General features: G+C 42.7%; 1 protein-coding gene across 1 annotated transcript in view; it reads right to left on the bottom strand.

Annotated features, from left to right (window-relative positions):
- GALM (galactose mutarotase) overlaps positions 1–23,984 on the bottom strand; it is a 61,662-nt gene that overhangs the window by 36,266 nt on the left and 1,412 nt on the right. The window contains exons 2-4 of the mRNA XM_069495256.1: positions 15,114–15,268; positions 9,725–9,931; positions 3,843–3,924 (exon numbers count right to left, since the gene is read on the bottom strand). Coding sequence (XP_069351357.1) covers positions 3,843–3,924; positions 9,725–9,931; positions 15,114–15,268 — 444 coding nt within the window. The remainder of the gene's footprint in view (positions 1–3,842; positions 3,925–9,724; positions 9,932–15,113; positions 15,269–23,984) is intronic.

Raw genomic sequence — 23,984 nt, forward strand, 5'->3', positions numbered from 1 at the left:
AAACTGGACTCAGGAACACCTGTGAGTCTGTTCTGTGTTGATCTGCCTTGAACTCCGGGTCATTCAGGGTCACCCCAGAGATTGCACTCACACAGAGCCCAGTGCAGATCTGACATGGCCCCAGCCAACCTCTCCAGTTTCTGCCACCAAAAACATGCACTTGACACTTTCCTTCAGAAGCACAGCATTTCCCCAGGGCTAGTCCTGCTGTTCCCTGCACTGCCCAGGGTTTCCTCATCTTTATCTAGAACACTTTCTCCTCCTCACTGTCTAGCAAACTTTCACTTGCCCTTCCAGGTTTTATGTACCTCTCACTTCTTCTATCTGGGACCCCCCTCAGCGGTGTTTCTCCTCCGTGCCAACTCTCCTAGTTATGTCCATCCTGACATTTTCCAGGTTGATGGATAAAATTCTTGCTGACCCCTCCACTTAGACAGCCAGCTCCTGGAGAGCCCAGCAGCACAGGGGAGGCATTTCTGAATGATCTAATGACAGGCAGGCCCTTTTGACTCATCTCAGAATTAAGCCACTTGCCCATGGGCTTTTTTGATCAATATTAAGAATCAGATGAGGCCAGGTATGGTGGCTCATGCCTTGTAATCCTAACACTTGGGAGGCCCAGGTGGGAGGATCGCTTGAGCTGAGGAGTTCTAGGCCAGCCTGGGTAATATAGTGAGACCTTGTCTCTATTTAAAAAGAGAGAGAGAAAAAAAAAAAAAAAAGAGTCAGCTGAAATCTGGGCTCCTGGAGATTCGTTCTTGGCTAAAAGTGGGCCAGGCATGTGGATTCTTATGTCACTGAAGTGCAATGTAGCAGTTACGCCCATTTTTGGAGGAAGTTTCAAAGAAATCACACAATCACCTTCTTAAGCACTTCTGAAAAAAGAGGAATAAGAAAAATGCTATAATTTCTGTTTAAGCGTCACTGGGAAAACAGGTATAACACACAGGACTATGGATGGATAGGTAGGAGAGAATTATAAATTTTTCACGAGCTCTGAAGTTGTTGCAACTTACTTACTTCCATGATAGAGCGCTAACGGATTTGAAGGGTGGTGGAAATAGCAGTTAAATGTTATACTAGGAGCCTCGTGGAATCGCAGGATGTAAGAGCTGGAAGTGGCCTTTGAGATAGATCAATTATTGGTTCTCAATTATGAGTTCATGGTAAAATTTTCACTGGTCCACAGAAAACTGAGATACATTTGTATAATTTGCTATCACATTTCTTTAAAAAGCTATATGAATTCAATATAAAAGATTGTTCTTTATTCTGAGATTAATTTTTTTCTACTTTTGTGCTATTAAAATATTTTTTCTTTTTAAAAAAGATGGTGATTATAAATGGTAGTTTGGGCTTTCTTTTTTTTATAATTGTAGTCTACCTCTATTTCTCATTATTATCCCAATTAGTTGTATTTTGTTTTGTGTTGTGTTGTTTTGTTTTTGAGACAGGTTCTCACTCTGTTCCCCGTGCTAGCATGCAGGGGTGTCATCATAGCTCACTGCAACCTCAAATTCCTGGGCTCAAGTGATCCTCCTGCCTCAATCTCCTGAGTAGCTGGGACTACAGGTATGCACCACCACACCTGACTACCAATTAGCTTTTTTTTTTTTTTTTTTAAAAGCTCTCCATTGAAATATAACATGTACATTCCCAATTAGTTTTGATAGCCTTGTATTCATCACAGGATAGCTTTCTAACTAGGAAAAATGAAAGTTTGGGCACACCATAAGTCTCCCAAATTGTTTTCTTTTTGTTGTTGTTGTTGAGACAGAGTCTCACTCTGTTTCCCGAGCTAGAGTGCCGTGGCGTCAGCCTAGCTCACAGCAACCTCAAACTCCTGGGCTCAAGCGATCCTCCTGCCTCAGCCTCCCGAGTAGCTGGGACTACAGGCATGCACCACCATGCCCGACTAATTTTTTGTGTATATATTTTTAGCTGTCCATATAATTTCTTTCTATTTTTAGTAGAGACGGGGTCTCGCTCTTGCTCAGGCTGGTCTCGAACTCCTGAGCTCAAACAATCCGCCCACCTTCGCCTCCCAGAGTGCTAGGATTACAGGCGTGAGCCACCGCGCCCAGCCTTCCAAATTGTTTTTTTAAAGAAAATTTACTGGTCCATAAAATCTGATTGGGTTCAACATCCCATCCTAATTGCAGAAAAGGAAATGGGAGTCCAGAGAGGTTAAATGTTAAAGCATTTACAAATATTGAAGGTCCCCTAGCTACTTAACAGCAAAAGGCAAGACCAGAACTTAGAGTAGGCAGTTAGGTACGAGCAAGGGAGGAGGGACCGGAAAAGGTAGTCAACTGGCTCGAATAAACAGCGCTTGACTGAACAGACCCGAGGAGAAGAGAGCCCTTAACTTCCCAGCGTTGCACCTTTCCCCCATGATATCACAGTGGTAATAAGTTACATTGTGGTTTTGACGATCCCCTTGTAGGAAAACCAGGGGAACTATGAGTAAGAACAGAATGAACACTGACTACCCAGGCTTCTTTGACTTCAGTAAATAAAAACCGCTTGGGGTTTGGGGCAGTTGCGGGTTTGGCGCAGTTGCTCTCTTCGAGCCCGCCCGCAACCTTTCTTAGGGGTGTACTGTCGCCTCTGCACAAGTCTTTCCTAAGCCTGGCTGCTTCCACTCAGTAAACTTGCCACTATTGCTCACTTGTGTGCACGTCTTGAAATTCTTTTCTGCGACGCTAGCAAGAACCTTTACACCAGTGACAGAATGTGTTCTTGCCTACCAGAGTCCAGAGTTCTTAGCTTCCACTCAACAGTTGTTCAATATTACTATAGAACTTGATAGATATAGAATTTGACCCTGAAACCATTTATGATGCAGAACTGAGATGAACGTGAGTTTTATGCAGTCCATTAGATTGTATGTTAAGCTCTATTGTGCACTGCCACAATTATCTCTTACAAGCCTGTCAAATAATCTTTACACGGCACTAATTATGCATCTGTGTGATTTTCACCTGATCAAAACTCAACAGGATAGCATAAGAAGATTTTATAAATATACACAAATACACATGCACTTATTTCATAACCTCCACTTATAAGCTACTTCCTTCACTTTCTTTCTTATCTGTCACAAAACAGCAGCCACTGCTATTTTTTCCTTGCAGTTCACAACACAGAGTTCTAATGTAATAATTCTGCAAGGGGGACCAGATGGGCCAGCTTACTCATGCCTGTCTGCTGAGTAATATCAGAAGATAACACATGTTACCAAGACAAATATAAAAGCCTTTCAACTCAGCCCTGGAGCCAGGAAAATATTAGAAAACTGTGATGCCAAAAATTTTAGCCCTTTTATCTCAATTTCTCATTATTATTCCAATTCGTTTTGTAGTCACTATATTTATGGGAATTTCTAATGCCTGCTGTTAACTGAAGTGGCTGTTTAGAATGCAGGGTCACATGCTTACCATTTTCCTTGTAAAAATTTTGAACTAGCGGCCATAAACTTAACCCATTAAAGAGGCCAAACTAAAACAAAAGCCCTTGCCTCATGTAAGGCACGTGTCTATTAAACTTAAAGTAATACCTTACTCAGCTTATGTATTTAACTTTGAAATTCTGAAATAATTTGAGACTTACAGGAAGGTGGTATAAATAGCACATCTCTGTATACCCTTCACCCAGTTTCCCTAATATTAGCATTTTACATAAACACAGTACAAATATCAAAACTAAGAAATTAACATGGGTATAATTCTATTAACTAAACTACAGACTTTATTATGATTTCACCAGTTTCCCCAATAATTCTCAGGCTCCAGATCCAATCCACGATCCCACATAGCATAAAAAATCTTAAATTCACCAACCTGTAGGAATCAGGGTTTCATCCACAGGCAAAAAAGTATCAGCCTCTATGGTAACTTCATGGTCATATATATTTGGGGAACCCTGGGAGGCAAAGGCAGAGGAAAGAAAAGAAGATTTTACTGCTCAGTCTTATTTAATATATTTGCTTTATAACTTCTCTTGCAAAAAATGTTTTCAGGCATTGGCAAAAACTTTAAAAATCCCATTTGACTGATGGTAATGATTACATATATTCACAGGCAGTCTTTGCCAAAAAAAATAAGTAAATAAATAAGAATAAACATGATCATTTAAGTGCTCAAAATAGCAACTGATAAAACTGGAAGAAACATTCAAGCGTGCATGCATTTTCTTTTCTAAATGGAATGAATATGAAGGTGAAAAGTCAGAGAGAACACAGTGGTTTGAAAGCATTTTGGACCCTGGCTTATTAGTGGAGGCGATTTTTCTACTCTCCTCACATGCCAGGAAAACAGAAGAGCAAGGGTCAGTGACCAGGAATGCACAGGTCCTGGAAGGCCAAGGCCCTGCTCCAGGATCACTTCCAGGGGGCATCTGGCACCCCTCTCTGCCCGGTTCCCACCTGGAGGACCCACCCTCTGCTGCACGGCAAAAGCCCAGGAGTCAGAACTGCAGCCCCTGCTCCTGAGCACCTGCCTACCTCCTGCAGCCTGCCCTTTTGGGGGAGCCAAGGCTGGTACAAGAAGCACTGGCCAGTGGCAGAGGCTTGGGGTCTAGTTCCAGCTCTCACTGAGTGGCCCCAGGTAAGTCACTCAACGGAGAATCTCATTTCCTTTGGGGTAAAATTGGGCTGATTTTACCTTTGCCAGGGTCCTTGGGAAGAACATTTTAGTAGAGTTGTATTATACTATTTGCAAATTGGAAAATACTTTACACAAGTAAGTTTATAATACAAAGGATTTTTTAAAAAATTATCAAATAGTAACATATTTTAAAGCATCACAGCAGAAGACAGGGAAGGGAGACCAAGTGAGGGCTTTTGCTTAGTGAATGCTCAAAAATAACCTACACCAGTGGTTCTCAAATGGGAGTGATTTGGCTCTGCAGGGGGCATTTGGCAACATCTGGAGACATTTTTTATCGTCATGACTGGGGCTGGTGGTGCTATTGTCATCTGGTAGGGAGAGGCCAGGGATGCTACTAAACACCCTGCAATACACAGGATAGTCCCCGCTCCCTGCCCCCACAACAGAGGATTATCTGGGCCCAAATGTCAACGGTGGCAAGGTTGAAAAAGCCTGAGCTAAGCTAAACTGCGAAGTAAGCAGAGAGAGGCAGAGGCTGCAGGTTAGCTGGAAACAGATTCTATGGGAGTCATTTTGAGACGAAAGGCCAAGATTTTAAAGACCGTGAGAATCTATGTTGAACCGTGACAGGAACTGGTTTAATTATACTACTCTGAGGCTCTGTTTCTGAAGAACTATGATCTCTTATATTCTCCCACTGAGTATGTGGAGTGGGCGGGTCGGGCCCAGGGCAGAGGCCTGTCCTCTGCCCAAACTCCCTGTCTTAGCCACTGGTTTGGTCCCTGTTCTGATCTGGGAAGGCTGGTCCAAGCTGGGAGAGGGTCTGCATCCCTCCCAGAGCAGCTCTAGACTCAGTGGATGTCTCTCCTGGGCGGTTCCCGCTACTGCCATCCTCTCATGCCTCAGGGCGGTGCCAGCACTGAAGAGGCCTCTGGGACTGAGGGGGGTGAATTTGGGACTAAGGGAAGAGAATTTGGGACTACTGCTATTTCCCTGGCTCTATTTGTTCAATGCTCAACATGGAAGGCGTTGGGTCAGCCCAGACAGGGGTATGGAAGGCTGGGTTCAAGGCCTTGGTGGTACTAAATTTGGAGCTGCGACCCATATAGCTGAAGCATCTCCGAAAAGGAGAGCCTGGACCGAAGCTCCTCCATCCTTCGCTTGCACAAATAAGACTTAAGGACAACTTCTCTAATGTCATCCAGGAGGGAGGCCTGCAGGTAGTGAGGTCATTCTCTGCACTCCTAGCATCTATCCAGGTCTTCACTTTGTTTCCTAGGTGTCTTCTTCCTTTTTGTTTTTCTTTAGTAAATACCTATTTATAACCAGAACACTGTTCTGATTTATATAGTTATAGATTAACTTTGCCCGTTCTAGAACTTCACATAAATAGAATCATACAGCATACATCCTTTTGTGCCTTGCTGCTTCTACACAAGATAATGCTCTCGAGATCATCCATGTTATTGGACCAGTAATTTGTTCCTTTTTATTGCTGAGTAGTATTCCATTGTATGACAATATAACAATTTGTTTATCCATTCTCCTGTTGATGGACTCGTGGGTTGTTTCCAGTGTTTTACTATCATAAATAATAAAGCTGCTTAGGAATTTCCTTTTTTTGTTTGTTTAGTTTTTTGTTTTTTTTAAGCACTAGGGCAGGGAGAGAATGAATCAACCTGAAAATCATACACCAAATAAAGTGATGAGTCTGAGATGTTAGGAAGAAAACTTGGAGGTAAAGAAAAGGAATATTCATCAGGGACCCACTCTCTTAATGGTCACTGGGTCACCAAGCAGTACTAACATTCCTTCATTAAGGAGACACATACTTTGTTTAATGACTCTTCTGTCCTGGAAAAATGCAACCATTTACTCTGGTGGAATATTACTGTTGGAATCATTTCCTTTCAAGCCTGATGAAAACTTGGCAGGAAATGCTGATTCACAAACAGATCTCAAGGCCCATCTCTGAGTTCAGTGTTTGTTTTGGTTAACTTTGCTTGGCTGCTACCAGTTTGTAATGTTAATCATTTATAGAGTCCCTTACAACTTGCATGGGGCTTTAAAGACTCTTTTGTGCATTGCACTACCATGGCCTTAATTCAGCCCTTATCACCTCTAACAGGAGGTAACAGACAGTATTTTTGTTTTATTTTTTATTTCTATTCTATTCATGGGGTACAAGTGCAACCTTGCTGCGTTGATATATTGCACTGTGGTGAAGTCAGGGCCTTCGGTGCATCTATCACTGCAGCAACACACATTGCACCTGCCAAGCAACCTTCCATCGTCCACCTACCTCCCACGCCACCAGCCCTCTGAATCTCCATTGTCCATCATTCCACATTCTCCTTCCATGCATACAAATTATTTAGCTCCCACTTATAAGTGAGCACATGCTGTATTTGTCTTTCTGTGAACAGATACTATTGGTTACTACTCAAAAGCCGTAACAACTCCTTTACCAGTGCCCTCCCTTTCCCCTGATAGAAACCTGATGTGTTGATTTATCCTACGTCCTATGCCATGTATTTAGGGAAGGGGCCCCCTCCCCATTCCCAGAGAGCAAACTTTGATTGGTCTCAGCCCATCACAGTGGTCTAATTTCCCGGCTGGCGATTGGGTTAGCCATAGCATGGCCCACACTTCTGGCCAATGAAATGTGAGAGAAAAGTCTGCTGGGGGGATTCTAGGAATGGTTTTGCTTGTTCTTAAAAAGGGGAACATTAGAGATATGAAAAAAGGAATAGGTCCTTTTTGTCTCTGGATATGACTATATAAGGAGGTGATTTCTGGAGCTGTGGCAACCATCTTGTGACCATGAGGGGACAAGCCTGAAGACAAAAGCCAAAACACTGAGGAAGCAGATAGAAAAATGGAAGAACCTGGGTTCTTGATGACATATCTACTTGGTCATACCAGAACCACAGCTATAACTTTTCATCTCGCATTCCCCCAGACCTGCTTTCATAGTTCTTTAGGCAAAGTTTCAATAAGAAACACATTCTCCCAGTTTTATGTTAGGCGCAGGAAAAAGCAGAAAAACAAACCAAAACAAAAAGCAAATGTGCAACCCACATACATTTTCCATTCTTTGAAAAACACAGTTATCCCCTCCCCCAGGCCTCCAACACTCAAACTTAGAAGTGAGGAGCCAATGCTTGGGCCCCAAGTAAGATCATCCACTCCTACTTGAGTCCCCTCAAAGGCTGGGGGCCCCCACCTACCCTCAGCACTTACTAAGATATAGGTTGAGCATCCCTAATCAGAAAATCCAAAGTGCTCCAAAATTTGAAGCTTTCTGAGTGCCAACATGATGCTCAGAAGAAATGCTCATTGGAGCATTTCGGATTTTGGATTTGTGGATTAAGGATACTCAACCGGTAAGTATAGATAATGTAAATATTTCAAAATCTGGAAAAATCCAAAATCTGAAACACTTATGGTCCCAAGTATTTTGGATAAGGGATATTTGGCCTGTAGTATGCGGGAGTTTACACTGTCCAACCTTCTGGGTGGGGTCTATGATCTGGGAATTTATTCAGACTTTGGAAAGAGATTCAGAAACACTCGTCACTCCAAGTCCCTGTAGGATTGGAAGGGTGGTAAATGGAAAGAGCCTTAGTAAACCTCACATTCCCATTTTGTCTCCTTCACTGAAACACACTGGCAGATGGAATACTTCATGTACAATTTCTCTATTTCCGAATCTATTCCTTTAGATCTCTCCCATTATAAAATAGGATGTCCTAAGTATAAAAAAATGTGGAAAACAGAAAAATCACCATCACTTACTACCTACATAAAACAATATTTTGTTCTATTTCTGTTGTTTCTTTCTAAACTTATTTTAAAAAAAATAGAGCTTCTTCTGCCTGGGCGGTTTTGTTTTGCTTTTGGCTTTTGGTTAGTTTTTAAAATCTCAAGAAGGATGCTAGACGTTCCCAAAGATAAGGAACAAGCAAGTGAAGGACCATTTTTCTTACTTTTAAAGGGAGAACTTCATATAATCACATAAAAACCAATTAATTCTGCTATTTGAGAAGATTCTAGGGGGAAAAAAAACCTAGCAGATCATCAGCAAATTCCTAAAAGACTGTAAAAATGCAAGCTATTACTGGTTGGCTGTGAAGGTCATCTTGTGGTAGGAAACCACGCCAAAGTGATCTAAGTATAGGGGACAATGATGAGTTCCTCAGATAAAGAGGAAGTAATAGATACAATCTATAGAGTTTAGCTAAGCTTTTTACTCTGTCTGATGCGATGGCCTCTGTGTGGTGTGACGGCCTCCTCAATGAGCCAAAACGTTACCATCAGGGGGGAATGAGGCAGGTTAGAGGGGGGCACTTAAGAGGGGTTGACAGCGGCTCTGCACCACTCTCAGAGGGACATTTCAAGTGTCCTTCCACTGCGGTTTACCCCTATGCTGGGTTGAGTGTGTTTACCAACAACTTCACAAAGTGCTTCTAATAGTGGCCGGCAAATAGTAGGTAGCCATTATTATGAAATTGAAGAGTATGATTATTAATCTAAAAAACCCACATCTTTTTTTTTTTTTTTTAATTTCCTTCCTTGTTCCAGATTAAACCCAGGTCTTTTCAATCCAAGTCCAATGCTCCTGTGACTGTTCTGTGCAGGGCATGACCAGCCACCCAGAGCCCTGTGAGGAGCTGGGGGGCTACACAGCGAGACCCAAACATATGGGCAGCATGTCTAAAGGGGCGGGGCCGGGCACAATTCCGATGATCCAAGGGTGGAAAGCACCTTAATTGGAAGTAATCTGGGGGAAGCAGAGTGGAATAAGGGAAGCCAACTTAAGTACACGTTACGAGGAGATGAGAGGGAGGTTGAGAGGAAGGTTCCTGAAATAGCTACTTACTTGCCTGAAACAGCTAGTTCTCTTGGCACTACAATGTATTCATTCTACTTTTCTCTATAACTTCCATTTATTGAGTACCTACTGTGAGCTCTCTGCTGGGCCCTTTTCATCACCATGTGGGGGACAAATGCCAGAGTAACTCCACACTGGGTTGGTCTTTCCAGCCACAGCCCCGGGTCATTCCGCAAAGCAAGAGATTAGAAGCAGGAGAGAAGAAGTCAAGTTCACTTACCTGGCCTGCCAGGTTGAAATAAGAGTGGTTGGTCAGATTGACTGGCGTGGTCTGACTGGCCTGGGCTCGATAGTTGACCATGAGCTCCCCGCCGTCCAGGGTGTACGTTACCCAGGCTTTTAACTCCCCGGGGTAGCCTTCCTCACCGTCTGGACTGACGCGCGAGAACTGGATGCCGTCTGACAGCACCCGAGGGGCCCAGAGCACCTGGAAAACAGTGTTTTCAAAGCTGCGTGGTCACTCCACTCCCAAGCTAAATGTCATCTTTCTTTCTTTTTTTTTTTTTTTTGAGACAGAGTGTCACTTTGTTGCCCTGGCTAGAGTGAGTACCGTGGCATCAGCCTAGCTCACAGCAACCTCAAACTCCTGGGCTTAAGCGATCCTCCTGCCTCAGCCTCCCGAGTAGCTGGGACTACAGGCATGTGCCACCATGCCCGGCTAATTTTTTCTATATATATTTTTAGCTGTCCATATAATTTCTTTCTATTTTTTTAGTAGAGACGGGGGTCTCGCTCTTGCTCAGGCTGGTCTCGAACTCCTGACCTCGAGCAATCCACCCACCTCGGCCTCTCAGAGTGCTAGGATTACAGGCGTGAACCACCGCGCCCGGCCTAAATGCCATCTTTCAATACCTAAAGACAACTGATTCCAGCAAGGAAAATGGTTATGTAATCATTAAGGCTTTTGAATAATAGCCTGGATTTTAATTATTCTAAAATTTTGTTTTATACAGAAAAGTGGCTTTTGTGAGAGAAAACTTTTTTTTCTCTTTACCTACTCACATTCTCCATACTGTTTCCCCTAATTTTATATAGATGTGTCTACAATATTTTCTCCTTCCCCTTCTTTGATTATTTTTCTTCGTTTTTTTATCTTGTAGTGTCAATCTGCTAAATGTCATATAGCAATATCTGCTAATAGTATTTAGAGGCAACTTTAAGAGTCTCATACTCTACCGACTGAGCTAGCCGAGTGCTTGTAGAGGTAACTTTAATAAACCAGCTCCTCTCTCTTGTGGGCACTATATACAAATATTTATTTAAAACACTCCACAGTTCTTTGTTTCCTAAGCAGAGTTCAAAATAAATAAGGCATTTTTTCCATTAAGAAGAGTTTAAGCCTATAAAATCAGAACTTCTGATTTTGGGGCCTGGTTTGTCCCAGGTTTGGCACAACCATTGCATGACTTTGGGCATCAATCATAAAATAAAAGGGATGAAAAAATTATCTTGAAGATTTCTTCTTGTTCTAGAGAATATGATTCTAAGAATAGCAAGAAAAATATGAAGAAAAGTTTCCTTAAAAAGCTTTTTGTTTGGCCAGGCATGGTGGCTCATGCCTGTAATCCTAGCACTCTGGAGGCCAAGGTGGGAGGATCCCTTGAGGTCAGGAGTTCAAGACCAGCCTGAGCAAGAGCAAGAACTCGTCTCTACCAAAAATAGAAAAATTAGCCAGACGTGGTGGCACAAGCCTGTTGTCCCAGCTACTCTGGAGGTTGAGGAAGGAGGATCGCTTAAGCCCAGGAGTTTCAGGTTGCTGTGAACTAGGCTGATGCCACAGCACTCTAGCCTGGGCAACACAGCAAGACTCTGTCTCAAAAAAAAAAAAAAAAAGATAATAATAATAAATAAATAAAAGCTTTTTGCTTTTGGAAATAGGAAATGGGATCTTAGATTAACATAGCGGTTGCTCTCAACTTTGTCTAGAGGCCCTAAGATTATACTTACAGGGAAGTGAAAACCAACATTTACTGAGTGTCCATTATAAGCCAAGACACTTAGCTAGGAACTTCACAGACACCGTCTCATCTGTCTCAGAGCAGACTTAAAGTAGGTACCATTACTGTCATTGAATAATGAGAGAACTGAGGCTCAGAAAGGATAAACTGCTTGCTCCAGGCCACACAGCTGGCCAGAGATTCTCAGTTCCTTCAAGATGCTTTGGGATCACTAGTGAAGGGGCCCATTGTAGACATGAGACCTCCAATTTGTTGAGTGCTCAATGGTCACTGGTGCTTTACATAAATCATCTTGCTAGGGTAAGGATTTAGTTCAACCAAATGAAATGATCATCATCATGGGTTAAAACAGTTGAACACTGTCAATTTCATATGGCTCCAACTAATATTTTACAGATGAGTAAATTGAGTTAGACGGAATTAACTTGCCCACGTCTACCTCCCACATCCCAGAGGAGGGGAGGATCATACTTCATGCCCATTGTTTAAAGAGAAAAATAAACAATCTTGTTTAAAGTCACACATGTAATTTATGACAGAGCTGGCATTTAAACTCAGGTCTGGCTGTCAACACTATTCCACATCTTAGTTTCAGTGAAGGTTTGTTCAAATCTCCATTTTTAACAGAAGAGCTGAGGCCAAACTCTGCCGTTCCAAATCGACTTGAAAGATAACAGCCTCTGTGGGCCACAGCCTCTGTGGGCCACAGGAATGGCCTATGAGCCCAGGCTCTGCCCGCCCACCCCTGGCAGGGCCAGGCTCTCATTTGCATTTGCTGGGCAGGGGGGCCCAGCGGGAACAGAGGTCTCTGTCCGCACCTATGGCGAAAGCAGCTGGTACTTGAAGCAAATTCACTGAGCTTAGTAAAAAATTAATTTTATACTCTAATTATCTCCCAGAAATGTTGAACTTTCAAGATACTAAAAATATGAAGCCTGTTACATGTGTAATTAAAAAATGTGCTCTCTTTGCGTCCTTCCTTTGGCTCTCGTTTGCTGCGACAGTGGGTCTGGTCGTCATCTGTGGCATATGTACCATGCTCTGTAAACCTGTATCTTGCTCTTCCCTATAATCCTATCTTTCTCTCAATAAAACTCATTTTCATGCTTGCCTTAAAAGAAGAAAAGAAAAGAAGAATATCCCAAATGGAAAAATTTAGAAATTAAATATTTGAAATAAAATATTCTTAACTTGCTACCTAGTTTTTCTTTCGTAGAGAAAGAACACAATGGAAAGAGTTTTATGTAAACCAATATTATTGGTTAAATACAATTCCTATTCACAGAAGGATTTCCTTGACCCTGTAGTTTCCAAATTTCCAGAAATCTTGCACCTCTAAGCCTTCTTATATCATTTCTAATCCTGTCAGGTTATTCAACTTGTCTTTTTAAAAAACGTGTTGGTCACTCTTCATAGAAGTGAAAAATAATTTAAAAAAAAAAAAAGTAAAAAACGTGTTGGTATAAATAGAAAAACACATAACTCCAAGCCAATAATTATTCAGTTAATTGTTGAGATCCAACACAATGTAAAATAAAGTTCATCTGATAAGGTTTATGTCACTAGATCAAAAGCTACTGTTTAAAAACTTTCAGTGGCTTCATAAAAATGTTCAGAGTCTTTCCGCACCCCTCTGTGGGCTGTTCCATTGCACAGCCATTCTCTCCAATTTCCCCATATGGAATGCAATGCTATCCGTTCTTTACGGTGATTCAAACCCTACCTCCTCGGTTGCTACTCATTTGTTCACACCCAGTTCCTGTAGCGCACTGTTAGCATCTATGTTACGGCACTTGTTATAGCTCACCTATATCAGTTATGTGAGGGTCTGTCTCCCTCCCTATACTGTGGGCCTCAGGAGTCCCCTGGTCCACAGAAGAGGCTCAGTAGCATACTGCACTGAAGGACGTGTATGCTCACAGCATTGCTGTGTTCATAAAGGGATTACATGTTAAGCAAAACCACTGAAAATACCACAGTGAGCAGAGAGAACAGGAACAAGCTAGAACAAGGTGCTGTTCTAAGGCTTCTCTAAAAATCCCTGTCCAAAACCAAGCTGGGCCTTATTTCCGCTAATGGGGTTTCCCCATGGACCCCGAAAATTCTAGATACTGTCTATCCTAATATTGGCAGAGCAGATGCCACCCTCTGCCTTTATGCTCTCCCTGGCATGAGGAGTCCCATCACCGAGGAAAGGGGAACCAATGGGGCAGTCTGGTTCTAGACCACAGACAGGAAGCTCATGGGGAAGGCGAAACCAGAGCAACCAACTTCCTTCAACAGGACAGGTGGCGGTCAGGGGCAGAAAAGAAGAAATTGTGGCCACTGGCTGCCATACATGGTCCTGTCTTCTCTGGCTCTTATCTCTCTCTCTCTCTCTCTCTCTCTCTTTTTTTCTTAAGAGACAGGGTCTTGTTCTATTGCTTAGGCTGGAATGCAGTGGCACAATCATCGCTCACTGTAGCCTGGAACTCCTGGGCTCAAGTGATCCTCCTGCCTCAGTTTCCCAAGTAGCTGGGACTACAGGTTCGCACCACCACACCTGGCTATTTAAAAAATTTTTTTGTAGAGATGGGGTCTTGCTATGTTGCCCAGATCTTGAACTCCTGATCTCAAGCAATCCTCCCAGCTCGGCCTCCCAAAGTGCTGGGATTACAGGCATGAGCCACTGCACCTGGCTTGTCTTTTTTTTTTTTTTTTTTAGAAATGGGGGGAGGGTCTTCTTTTGTTGTCCATGCTGGCCTCAAACTCCTGGGTTCAAGTGATCCTCCCACTTCAGGCTCCCTAAGTAGCTGGGACTATAGGCATGCCATTTCTCTAGCAAGTAAACTGGGTGGTATAATTTAAAGGAAAGTGAACCACCAAAATTTTCTCCCTCACAGCGTGAAACTAGTAAGAGAACAATCGTTGGGATTAACCCACAGTCTACCACATGGGGCCAGGAGGCGGAAGGCCAGGCATTCCCACCTCAGGGAGAAGCTGTTTGATCAGTTTGCTTTCCTGACTCTGTTTTCCAGGGATTCACTCGGGGAATGGGTTTTTATGTGGAAAGGAGGAACTGGAGAGAACCTGAGGTAATTTTGAGGCACGAGGCACTTCAGCGGATGGACAGGCCTGGGTGCGGTGCCACGGCACAGAGGAAGGGGCTTATCGACAGGATTGGGGCACCCGTGTGGCCCTGAAGGGCTTTGGGCCAAGTGCACCTGGCTGTCCCACTTAGGAGTCATGTGGCCTTTTAGAGCCTCAGTTTCCCCATCTGATGATAATACATGGTGCTGGTAGAGGTAAGAGATAATATAGGTGAATGCCTTGTGCAATATGTGGTAGGTATTATTATTAATCCATGTCTCTTCAACGCAACCCCCTGATCCCAACACTGTGAGAAAGTTGTTCCTTGTCTTTCCTAAGTCAAGGGCCGTCATCCTTTCGCCTGGGGCTCCCCCACCTGTCACAGCAGATGTGCTAGAGAAGGATGGATCCTGGCACGTGGCCACTGCACCGCTCCCCTGAGGCCCGGGAGCAGCCTCTTTCCTATATCCTGACCACGAATGTGCTCTAGGGCCTAGGATGGTGCCTGGCAAACAGGAGGGACGCCTAAGGGTACTTCTCGAAGTGAGCCAAGAAGGAACTCGGTCACATGTCCCAACTGACCTTATCAAACCCTCTGACTCCTCCATGTAGACTGTTGGGCTCCTTGTTAATGGCCAGGTGATACTCCTTCGCATCGATCTTGAACGTTCCTTTGGCGATTCGGTTGGCCACCCTTCCAACCACTGCTCCAAAGTAGGGCTGCTTTTGGAGATACCCTGAAAGGACACGAGATGACAGTGCTTTTAGAACTTCAAGCTGAAGGTGAGGCACACGCTGCTTCACTCCTTTCTTCTGAGGGAAGCTGCACCCAGCAACAACTTGGGCTTTTTGATGTCCTCACAGAAGCACAGAAGATGACATGTTTTACACATGGCCTTTTCCTTTTCCAAAAGTAACTCACGTTCATTATAAAAAATGTTAAAGAGCCTCATAAAACACAAAGAAAAAAACTTAAATCCTCCTTAATCTCATCAGTAGAGAGAAACACTGTTAATATTCTCATGCACATCTATCCTTCTGTCTTTAAGTGAATGCATGCGTGCTTTTTTTCCTATTTATAAAACTAGGGTCTTAGTACAGCAGTCACCCCTTATCTCAGGGGGATATGTTCCAAGACCCCCAGTGAATGCCTGAAATTGTGGATAGTTCTGAACCCTATATATATGTCTTTTCCAATCCACACATACTTATGATAAAGTTTAATCTCTAAATTAGGCACATGAGAGATTAATAACAATAACTCATAATAAAATAGAACAATTATAACAATATACTGCAATAGAAGTTATGTGAACATGGTCTCTCTCTCTCAGAATATCTTATTATAACATACTCACCTATTTTCAGATTGCAGTTGACCTTGGGTAATTGAAACCTCGAAAACCGAAATCATGGATAAGGGAGGGATTACTGTATAATGCTGCTTTGTAATCTGCTTTTTTCTAGGCCAATCAATTTTCTTAACAGAAAAGTATACTTGTGTGTAGTCTTGAAAGGAAACTATCTTATTCTTCTTTCTCTTTTTGTTTTTAAGAAATCACAGTTAGTATTAATACATGGAAATGTCCTTTAAAGAGAGTTAAATAATACAGAAGGATACAGAGTAGGCTTGCCAGAGGAACTATAGGATGCTCCGTTAAATGTGAATTTCAGATAAACAATGAATAATTTTTTAGCTTAAGTATGTTCATAGTATCATTATATATGGGACACACTTATACTTTAAAAGTATAAGTTGTTTTTCTGAAACTCATATTTAACTGGCCATCCTGTACTTTTATTTGTGGAATCTGGCAATCTTAATACAGAACAAAACATGAAAGTACTCCTTCCCCTCTCAACTCCCCTCCTTCCCAGTGGTAACCACTGCTAACAGTTCGGCATGTACACTTCATTTTTTTCTCTGAATTAACTACATATAAGTATATATACAAATACAAATTCCATATAAAGAGAACTGTACCAGAATCACACATTGTTGTGTAATTTTTCACTTATCAAATATCGTAAGCTCTTTCCATGCTATTTCATATATATCTACCATGATACTTTTGATGGCTACATGGCATAATGATGAACATAAACTGTTGTTGGGCTTTTTCAGGGGCAGGGAGCTATGAAAAGCAAGGTAGTGGCCTTGCACCTAAAACTTTGTGTGTGGGCATATTATGGTAATTTCCTTCTCTTTAAGTTTCTCTGTGGTTAGTTTACAATGGAAAAGATGAAGGTTTGGAGATTATGTGTTTTCTGTATTATCACCAAGATTACCTTCTGCTCTATTTTTTACTCAGATGCCCTTGAAATTCCATTCCCCTTCTCTGTGGTACTCTGTATCTGTCACGTCTACTTCAGATCAGCAGAGGATGCAATTCAAGCATACGAACTATTTTGCCACAGCTGGAGGGGCTCTCAGGACACAGACCCTGAACTGATTAGGCCACTTACAGGTCACAGGTTTCCATTACTCAACTAGCTGGGCACCAGTTAAACATTAATCATTCTTTTCCATGCCTTTCCTGGTTCACTTCCTTGCTAATCTGCAGGTGTCTCAAAGTCCTGCCCATGGACTATCTGAGCACTTTCTAAGCCCCAGCCACTTTCTAAGTGCTTGATACTTAACTCATTTCATCCTCAGAATACTTCTATGAGGGAGACACTGTTATGACCCCATTTTACAGATGTGGAAACTGAGGACAGAAAAGTTAAGTAACTTGCCCCCAGATACACAGCTAATTAGTGGCAGAACCAGGATTTGAACCCAGACTGGCTTCTGAGTCCATGTTCTTAAGTCTCACATTATTTGGAAAGTACAAGGTTTTCGGGCTGATTGACCTTACCACCAGCCCTAGGCATGGGCTGGGCTGATTCCTCAGCTGTTGCCACCTCTCCCCAGCCTCCTCTCTTTCTGAAACTATAACCTTAAAATCCCTTACACTGGTTAACTAACCACAAGAAGCCCCAAAGGGCCAAACAACCATTTCTTGGTTTTGTTTCATCTGCTTTTCAGAAGCTCAAAAATGTACTTAAAAGCAGAATTTTTGTCTAAAAAACAGTTTGACTGTAGTGATTTTTGAGTCCTACCTTGATTCATTCAACATATATACACAGAACGCCCCCTCTCTCTGCCAGAGACATACCAGGTGTGGAGACAACCACAAACCCAACAGCAGGGCTCGTGGGCTTGAAAGAATTCTCTTAGAAGCCACTGCTTCCTGGCGACAGTTAATCAGCCCATGAAGATAAGAAGCACTTGCCCGTTCCTTGATTTGGAGGAATAGTTTTTAAGGATTAAACCCAGGTCAGGCGCAGTGGCTCACGCCTATAATCCTAGCACTCTGGGAGACCAAGGTGGGTGGATCGTTTGAGCTAAGGAGTTCAAGACCAGCCTGAGCAAGAGTGAGACCCCGTCTCTACTAAAAATAGAAAGAAATTATATGGACAACTAAAAATATATATGGAAAAAATTAGCCGGGCATGGTGGCACATGCCTGTAGTCCCAGGTACTTGGGAGGCTGAGGCAGTAGGATTGCTTGAGCCCAGGAGTTTGAGGTTGCTGTGAGCTAGGCTGACGCCACGGCACTCACTCTAGCCTGGGCAACAAAGTCAGACTCTGTCTCAAAAAAAAAAAAAAAAGAAAGACATTATATGGACAACTAAAAATCTATATAGAAAAAATTAGCCGGGCATAGTGGCGCATGCCTGTAGTCCCAGCTACTCGGGAGGCTGAGGCAGTAGGATCGCTTAAGCCGAGGAGTCTGAGGTTGCTGTGAGCTAGGCTGACGCCACGGCACTCACTCTAGCCTGGGCAACAAAGTGAGACTCTGTCTCAACAAAAAAAAAAAAAAAAAAAAATTGCTGAGGTGACAGTAGAGGAAAAAATCGCCCCTTTTCTGGGCAAGGCACTGGCCAAAATAAACTAATAAATGCTTAACCATGGGATGTGGCTTTATCCACTCCACTAACAACCAAAGGACCCCAACTATGACACTTACCTCGGACAGCCCAAACCTTAGCTAGAGTGCAGTAAGTCTGAACTAAAATTACTCACTACTCTCACTCAAAACCTCCACCCACTGAATGACTGTCCTTTGCCTATATGAGGAAAACAATTAACTTGGCAAGCACGTTAATCATCTCAGATATTTCATAAATTTTTTAATGGTAGCTGGCTGTCCCAGATGAATCTCCGCGCCACTTTTTGCAGTGTTAATAAAGTGAAATATAAAGGTCTGGTAGTGCGAGGGAAGGTATCTGGGGAGCAAAGGAAAGAAAGAGGATAAAAGTGATTAATTGCTCACTCTGATCAGGGACGTCCCAGATGTGTGGTCAGATATGGTCAGATACATATCACAGCCCATAGCATATTTCATCATCACAATCCTTACTTAAGATGAGGAAATAGGTCTGGAGGTTAGACAACTTGCCCAAGGTCACACAGTTTTAAGGGACAAAGCAGAGATTTAAACCAGAAATCCCCAATGCTCCTACAAGGGCACTCTTGGGCATTTGCAACATTAAAATGCAGCCTCTAATCTGATCCCTTTTTCCTCACTCCCTTTTCTGAACCCAAGTTTTCTAAGGTATTAAGTTTATTTTTTCCATAATGGCTCTCACGGCACTAACAGCTGGGTGTTTGGTGGTAACTGGGGAAAAATAAAAGAGAAGGAGTCTCACTGATTTTATGGGTAGGTTGTTTACACCTGTGGCTTATAAGCAAATATTCTCATCACAGGCTTTGAAAGAAGTCATGATGACTGTAGGTGGCACATGCAGATGATTAACATTTTTAAATATAAAAAAATGGTAGAAAAACTCACAGGAGGCATTACTGATTTTTCCCAGCTGTAACTAAAAGATCATATAATTTACCTCTTTAGAATTCTATGGAAGAAAAATCTCATTTTCCCAGGGAGAAATTGAACCATTCTGACCTCTGGTTATGGCTGTCCTCCAAGCAGTTTATATAAGCTATCTGGAAAATTGGAAATTGTTCACATCCAACCTGGCAGTTACAAAAGGACAGCGTCTCATGGAATTATGCACGCTTAGCGCTTCCTCGTGACTCAAAAAATTCTTGGGACATGGTAATGTCAAGATAACCCCTTACTCTGTCAAGTCTTACTACTTTAAATTATTAACCTCAATTCATTTAAATAAACTTACACTCTCAGACATTTTAAAAGAATATACAGTGAAAATTAAGGCTCCTTCATACTCTCTGCACCCCAGCTACCCAAGGTCCTTTCTTAGGGACAACCACTGTTACCAGTTTCTTCTTGACATGGGTTTTAATGCACTAAAATGAACGTGTCCTAGCAGAGCACAGTAGGGGGAGAAAAAGAAAAAAGGGTGATACACAGCCAACACCCCTATAACAAAGACAGGTTAACAAGAGAAAAGCATAACAAATGTATCTGGCCGGGCGCGGTGGCTCACGCCTGTAATCCTAGCACTCTGGGAGGCCGAGGCGGGTGGATCGCTTGAGGTCAGGAGTTCGAGACCAGCCAGAGCAAGAGCGAGACCCCATCTCTACTACAAATAGAAAGAAATTATATGGACAACTAAAATATATATATACAAAAAAAATTAGCCGGGCATGGTGGCGCATGCCTGTAGTCCCAGCTACTCGGGAGGCTGAGGCAGTAGGATCGCTTAAGCCCAGGAGTTTGAGGTTGCTGTGAGCTAGACTGACGCCACGGCACTCACTCTAGCCCGGGCAACAGAGCGAGACTCTGTCTCAAAAAAAAAAAAAAAAGTATCTGATGATAGTTTTATGTGGACATTGCAGACATTCTGAAGAATGAAGACCCAAAGATACAGAGAAAATCCATCTTTACACTCAATGGAGTATGCTACAGCTGTGTAGAAATATGACTGGACAAAAGGGGGAAGATCTAATGCTAACAGACTGAGTGGGGAAACCCAGCAAGGCCTGTCTGTTCAGATTCTTCCCCGGCTCTCTGACCAGCATTCTTTCCTCCTGGGTATGGGGCAGGACACCTCTAGAATGGGGGTCTTAATTTCTTTATGGCCAGCTGTTACACAGAAAGCAGAGGGAAAGGTTAGAGTAATATTTTTAGGACGTAGGGCTGGCTTTGTAGAAAAGGGGTTCTATGACCAGCTTTAGGAAAGAGGGATTCTAGTTTCTCTGGCTTGCCTTGGGGAAGAAGGACCCGCAAGAGACAGTAGGGCAGAACGGCAGAAAGAGACTCTGCTTCTAAGGCTGCTTGTTAGGCCTTCACTTAGGGTATGGTTTTCTGAGCCCCAACATGCCATTTCATACTTTTCTAACTGAGACAATTATGCTTCTTGCTATGACATAAATGAAGTCTTATTACCTTTGGCAATACTAAAAGAATCTACAAAAAACTGAAAGACGGGGCTGTAAAACAAGGAACTGGGGTCCACTTAAAATAACCTCAAAGATGGCTGAACATATTAGAAAGCATTACTTTATATTCTAATGGTATTTTCCCCCGACTTCTCCTTTTGAAAATTGCTTTCCTTTTAAAATAACTCAATTATCCAGGTTATAGCATGGGAACGAAAATGTCCATCTTGATACAGCACCTAGAAGAGTATTTTAAATGCTTTCATTCAACCTGGCATTTTGTGAAGCCTGAGCCGCATTCTGATATGGAAATGCTGTTGAACATTCTCAAGATACACTGAAAATAGGGAGGGCAATGACATGTCAGCTGGATCATTGTAATCTAAGGGGAGCTAATGGTTTTTTCTCCCTTTTAAGAACATTTGGGGGTCATACTTTTGTGCAACTTGATCATAGGAATTGGGTCATTTTTGTCATATCCAACTGAAATAGAGTGGAGAAGCCAGGGGGAAAAAGCACTAAGGATACATAATATTGTTCCAAGAATGTATGAATAATTCTCTGCAAGCCTGGCTGCTGAAACTGCCTGCTGTAACCTCAAACCGGTTTTAATAGTTCCTGAAACAACCTGCTGTAACTCTAAGACTAATTTACCTACCACCATCATTCACTAATCAAAGCTTGACAGCTCTCTGGAAACTCATTAGTGCCAATGAATTTTCTCAAAGAGATACATAATATTTCTCTATTTAATAAAACCTCCGACTTTCTCTTTGTTCCTTGGACACACCAAAGACCACCTAATCTGCATGTATGCCCCAAATTGCAATTCTTTTTTTTTTTTTTTTGAGACAGTCTCACTCTGTTGCCCAGGCTAGAGTGCCGTGGCGTCAGCCTAGCTCACAGCAACCTCAAACTCGTGGGCTCAAGCAATCCTCCTGCCTCAGCCTCCCGAGTAGCTGGGACTACAGGCATGCGCCACCATGCCTGGCTAATTTTTTCTATATATTTTTAGTTGGGCCACTAATTTCTTTCTATTTTTTAGTAGAGACAGGGTCTCGCTCTTGCTCAGGCTGGTCTTGGACTCCTGACTTCGAGCGATCTTCCCGCCTCGGCCTCCCAGAGTGCTAGGATTACAGGCATGAGCCACCGTGCCTGGCCAAAAATTGCAATTCTTTATTCCCAAATAAAACATTAAACTTAGAGATTCATTTCTACATTTTTATATTGACTTCAACATTTTCTTTCACTGAGACTCCCGCAAGGGTCACAGAGACAATAGTGTGAATGCCCTCACACAAATGGCACTTCTACGACCATCAAGAAACTGGTGCTTCCTGGGTGCCACGTCATCTTGGCTTACATTTCATATGAATGCTAAAGGCACCTTGCGTTTTTAGGTCCATGACTCTTGCATCAGAACTAAAAATGTTGGCCGGGCAAGGTGGCTCACGCCTGTAATCCTAGCACTCTGAGAGGCTGAGGTGGATTGTTTGAGCTCAGGAGTTCGAGACCAGCCTGAGCAAGAGCGAGACTCCGTCTCTACTAAAAATAGAAAGAAATTAGCCAAACAACTAAAATTATGGAAAAAATTATCCAGGCATGGTGGCGCATGCCTGTAGTCCCAGCTACTTGGGAGGCTGAGGCAGGAGGATCGCTTGAGCCCAGGAGTTTGAGGTTGCTGTGAGCTAGGCTGACCCCACGGCACTCACTGTAGCCTAGGCAACAAAGCGAGACTCTGTCTCAAAAAAAAAAAAAAAGAAAAAAAAAAAATCCCAAAACAACAAATGCTGGTGTGGATGTGGAGAGATAGGAACACTTATACACTATTGGTGGGACTACAAACTAGTACAACTTCTATGGAAAGTGGTACGGAGATACCTCAAAGAACTAAAAGTAGACCTACCATTTGATTTACCAATCCCAATACTGGGTATTTACCCAAAGGAAAAAAAGGACATTTTATAAAAAAAGACTCCAAGGCAGGGCGCGGTGGCTCACGCCTGTAATCCTAGCACTCTGGGAGGCCGAGGTGGGTGGATCATTTGAGCTCAGGAGTTCGAGACCAACCTGAGCAAGAGCGAGAAATTAGCTGGACAACTAAAAATATATAGAAAAAAATTAGCCGGGCATGGTGGCGCATGCCTGTAGTCCTAGCTACTCAGGAGGCTGAGGCAGAAGGATTGCTTGAGCCCAGGAGTTTGAAGTTGCTGTGAGCTAGGCTGACACCACAGCACCCTAGCCCAGGCAACAGAGTAAGACACAGTCTCAAAAAAAAAAAAAAAAGACTCCTGCACCCGAATGTTTATAGCAGCACAATTCACAACTGCAAAGATGTGGAAACAACCCAAGTGCCCATCAGTACATGAATGCATTAATAAAATGTGGTATATGTATACCATGGAGTACTACTCAGCCATAAAAAGGTGAACTAATACTTCTTGTATTAACCTGGATAGAACTGGAGACCATTCTTCTAAGTGAAGTATCACAAGAATGGAAAAACAAGCACCACATTAACAAGCTCCCCATTAAATTGGAATTAATCAAACAACTTATGTGCACATATGGAAATAAAACTCATTGGAAATCAAGCAGGTTGGGGGGGAGAGGAGGGGATGAGTAAATTCACACCTAACAGGTACAATGCACACTAACTGGATGATGGACACTTATAACTTTGACTCAAATGTTCCAAAAGCAATTTATGTAACCAAAACATTTGTACCCCTATAATACTCTGAAATAAAATAAAATTCAGAAAAAAACTTAACTTGCTCTGGAATCCCAGGCCATATGTCCAATTCTCCTTTGACTCCATTGAATGATTTTGTATGAATCAATCTCTTTGTGATTCTGTTTCAAACTTAGAAAATGGTTATGCTACTAACAGAGAGAGATGACTCAGCAAAATGATTCTAAAGAGGCCTCTTCAGCCTTTACCAGCCTCTTGCCTTCTGACTCTGAAGATGTCAGAGGGGACATCAGACAGGACGGGGACGCAGACAGGACGGGGAAGGGGAGCTGATTTCCCCCTACATCCCTGCACCTTCCTACCGGTGAGTCTCCTGTAACAGACTCCCTTAAGTTACCAAAGAAAT

Source organism: Eulemur rufifrons, chromosome 19, assembly GCF_041146395.1.
Source record: "Eulemur rufifrons isolate Redbay chromosome 19, OSU_ERuf_1, whole genome shotgun sequence".
NCBI lineage: Eukaryota > Metazoa > Chordata > Mammalia > Primates > Lemuridae > Eulemur > Eulemur rufifrons.